This window comes from Etheostoma cragini, chromosome 10, assembly GCF_013103735.1.
Source record: "Etheostoma cragini isolate CJK2018 chromosome 10, CSU_Ecrag_1.0, whole genome shotgun sequence".
Classification (NCBI taxonomy): domain Eukaryota; kingdom Metazoa; phylum Chordata; class Actinopteri; order Perciformes; family Percidae; genus Etheostoma; species Etheostoma cragini.
In genome coordinates this window covers 15,627,284-15,631,588 of record NC_048416.1, presented here as the reverse complement: position 1 = coordinate 15,631,588, position 4,305 = coordinate 15,627,284, and the positions used below count along the sequence as shown (strand labels likewise).

The 4,305-nt window shown below is 39.7% G+C and overlaps 1 protein-coding gene across 1 annotated transcript in view; it reads right to left on the bottom strand.

Moving 5' to 3' along the window:
• LOC117951602 (protocadherin gamma-A10-like) overlaps positions 1-1,896 on the bottom strand; it is a 2,100-nt gene extending 204 nt beyond the window's left edge. Inside the window, exon 1 of the mRNA XM_034883375.1 lies at positions 7-1,896. Coding sequence (XP_034739266.1) covers positions 7-1,692 — 1,686 coding nt within the window. The 5' untranslated portion in view covers positions 1,693-1,896. The remainder of the gene's footprint in view (positions 1-6) is intronic.
• Between the last annotated feature and the right edge of the window lie 2,409 nt (positions 1,897-4,305).

Sequence of the window (4,305 nt, the reverse complement as noted above, 5' to 3'; positions counted from 1 at the left end):
CGGGGCGGGGTACAGTATCTGAGGAGAGTTGTCATTCACATCCGATATGAAGACACTGACGGTCACGTTGCTGCTGAGTGGAGGAGAACCGTTGTCTCTGGCTATCACGTGGACTTTAAAACTCCTGAACTGTTCATAATCAAACGACCTCACAGCGTGGATCACCCCTGTGTCTCCGTTAACAGACAGATAGGAGGACACCGGGGCACCGTTTACCTCACCGGGTAACAGAGAATAAATCACTGTTCCGTTTTGTCTCCAGTCGGGGTCTCGAGCAGTAACGGAACATAAAGTGGAGCCGGGTTTGTTATTTTCAGTCACATATGCGCTGTACGACTGTTCCTCAAACACAGGTGGGTTGTCATTGATGTCTGCTACAGATAACTGAACAGTTTTAGAGGAGGACAGAGGTGGAGAGCCCTCGTCAGTGGCAGTGATTGTAATGTTGTAATCAGACACTAGTTCACGGTCCAGTTGTCCTGTGGTCACCAGAGAATAATAGTTTTTAATAGAAGGGACCAACTTAAAAGGGACGTTTTGCTGAATGGAGCAGCGGACCTGTCTGTTATTCTCAGAGTCTCTGTCCTGCACGTTAATGATGCCCACCTCTGTACCAGGTGACACGTTCTCAGGTACGGGGTTAGTCAGGGATTTCAGATATATAACTGGAGTGTTATCATTAACATCAGTTATATCAATAATCACCTTTGCTTCTGAAGACAGACCATAACCATCTTTTGCCTCAACAAATACTTCATATTTCGATCCTTCTTCATAATCTATGTCACCTGTCACACTGATGTCTCCAGTTTTCTCATCCAATGAAAAAAGCTTTAGTGATTTATCAGAGAGTCGGCTAAACTCATACGTTACCTCTCCGTTTACACCTTCATCTGCGTCAGAGGCACTAACCGTGATAACTGGGGTTTTCATAGGTGAGTTTTCCGGTAACGTGGTTGTATATACGGCCTCACTAAAAACTGGAGCGTTATCATTAGCATCAAGTACAATGACGTGTATGACTACAGTCCCAGATCTCTGAGGAGAACCACCATCCACAGCTGTGAGCAATAATTTTATCTCCTGCTGTTCCTCTCGGTCTAACTCTTTATCTAAAACCAACTCCCCATATGTTCTGCCAGCACTTGTCGTCTGAATACTGAACACAAAGTGGGGGTTTGGTTGCAGAATGTACCTTTCAACTGAGTTTTTGCCTATATCTTGATCGTGTGCTGCATTAATGCGATACCTAGCTCCTTTGTCAGCTGACTCTCTAATGTCCAGTTTTACAGTCTCCTTCGGAAAAATTGGTGCATTATCGTTTATATCCTGCACCTGCAGAGACAACCGGTGTAACTCCAATGGATTCTCTAACAACAAGTCGAATTTAAGAACGCATGAAGGTTTTTCTCCACAATGCTCCTCTCTGTCTATTCTGTCCGCAACGATTAAATCTCCGCTCCGAAGGTTAATGCCGCAATATTGTCTGTCGTGTCCCTCCATGTCAACACGAGCTTTGCGAGCAGACAGTCTTCCCACCTCCAGCCCGACATCCTTGGCGATATTTCCAATAACAGATCCGCGCTTGAGCTCCTCCTGTACAGAGTAGCTCAGGTCTCCATGTGCGTTTTGCAGCGCAACAAAGAAAAAGACAAAGCCACAGGTTGGAAGAAACCACCGTCTATGCATCATCCTCAGACAGTAGACTAGTACACAAAAGACACGTAAATTTCAAGCATTCAAACACAGTATTCGATCAAATGTGCCTTCCAAGCATTTGCCGTCTTTGTTGAAGGCTGTACGGAACAAGGACGGTCGATCCCAATAATGGGTGGTGTGCAAAACAAGATGAACACTTGACTCCATAGCTGGTCTACACTGACACCGTGAGTAAAAATGGAATATAGCAATTCATTTGTTTCTGTAAATGCGTTTGACATTTAATGTTTAAATAAAAAAAAATAAAAAAATTGATAGAAGGTATCAAACCGTGTCATTTGGAAGTATTAAGTGTTGCTTTGTGCTATAAGACTTGAAAAGCAGAAATTGATCAGCCTCAAGCATGTCAAAGTGATAAGACAGCATAACCCAAATGTTTGTCAAATTTGTATTTCTAATAATCTTGAGGATAAAAAAGCCTATAACTTGAATATTATTCATTGATTTCAGTTCAGTGTTTACTAATTTACAACCCTATCTGCTTTTAAAGAAACTGCATGATATGCATGTTAACCCTGCCCTGATCAAATGGTTTCACTCCTTTTAACTAACAGGACACAACAGGCAAAATCAATGGGGCGCTGTCAGAGGTCAAACATAGCAACACAGGGGTCCTACAAGGTTCTCTGGTACCACCCATACTTTTCACATTGTACAAGAATGACTGCAGGAAAGCACACCAAATAATTATATTATAACATTTTAGTTGATTCAGCATTTCTGAGCCTTCCCCAGAAGGACAAAAACCCTTGTCTGCACCACAATAAGATAGGCACCTTTATCAAGAGGTGTGAAACCAACCATCTTATCTTAAATGTCACAAATACACAAGAGATGGTCCTTGACCCAAGGCAAGTGATGAGCCAGTCATCAGCAAAAATCTGAAAATCACCCAGGTAACATCTCACAAATGCTTAAGTGCCCATATAGGCAATCTCCCCTGCTGGAAAACACATTTTACCACCTTTGCAGTAGACTGCAGCAGAGATTCCACTTTCTAAGGCGACTGAGACTGTACGGAGAAGGCTGCCAGATCATTCTCATTTTCTACCGGGCGATTCTGGAGACAGTCATCAGATATGGTTATTTAAATTGCCAAAACATGCTGTGATAGTTTGGCAACTTAACAGTACAGCTGATAAGCAGGCTGGTCAGCACACACAAGAGAGCTATGAGGATAAAAGGGAGGAAAGAGAACAAGCCCATACAGAGCCTGTACGAGCAAGATGTTAGAAAACAAGCAGAAATAATCACTGCTGACCCTGAACACCTACTCTTTCCTGAATATAAACTTATACCACCAGGAAGAAGATTCTGTGTGCTGAGATGTAAAACAAGCAAACTAAAGTTATCGTTCTTCCCAGTTGTTGAACTCCAATAGTAAATCTTAGCACAATGCAGCAATAGTGCCATAAATACACCAGAACTTTGGGAACTTTGCACTTTAATCATTACAGTTACTACATAAGATGTTGTATTGTTGTACTGTTATGTGTCTTGTTATGTCCTACGATGCTTCGTTGATCTTATTTTCATTTTATTTTGTTGATTTTAGAATGTTGTTTCTGTTACATTTTTGTCTTGTGAAGCAACAGATTGTAGCACTGTGTCCGAGACAAATCTCAATAAATAAAGTGTTTTCCATTGGATTAAAATGTCTGACCACTGACTGGGTCTATATTGTTACATGCTAAAAATTGTATAAAATAAAAACAGCTTAAGTAAATCAAACATATCAAACTGTCTGTGATCATTGTCTTTTTTATCTTTTATTCTGTGTTGAATGGCATAAAGAAAAGCTTTCAGAGAAGTCCATCTCTCTCAATCAGTTGATCTGTAGTGTATGTCTCCTTGTGTAGTTTATGTATGCACGCAACATAAGGTTTTCAATAAATGTTGATTTTAGACTAATAGAGTCAACTGGTAAAAGAAATGTAGGAGCCCCAAATACTATAGTAGTAGTAATGGATGTTCTATGTTGTATTTCAGATTACAGTCAGACATCACTGCCAAAAGCAAGAAACGTTCTGTTTGCAATGTAAAAACAAACAGTAAAAAAAAAAAAAAAGCTTTTGAAAGTATCCAGTCAGTCACTGATTGGTTCAATTTGGACATGGAGAAAGAATGCAGCCATTTCTAAATATTTCTAATAATGATGTAAAGTAAATGAAAAAAGAAAGAAAGCTGTATGAAAAGGGACAAAACATGTGCGGCAGTTGACTTAATGAAAAAAATACTTAATGAACCCATCCACCACTTCAAAATGCAAACAGCTTGCTGCACTGGAAGATATTGAATGTAAACTATTAATGTAGAAAACTTCAAAATAGTTAAAATTTGTAGGAGATGGGGAAGCAATTGAATACATAAAACACTGACTGATGAGAGACATATTTCCAGTTCCACATGATTAGACTTTTCCTTTTTCTTTATCTAAAACTATTGAGGCACAACTTCAATTAAAAAGTGGAACATATAGAAGTGTAAATGTATGGTAAACTGCAATGTAAAATATAGCACAGCCCATTGATTTTTTGCTGGTCACATATAACACAGACGTAAGTTTTTCCTGAAAACACAACAACA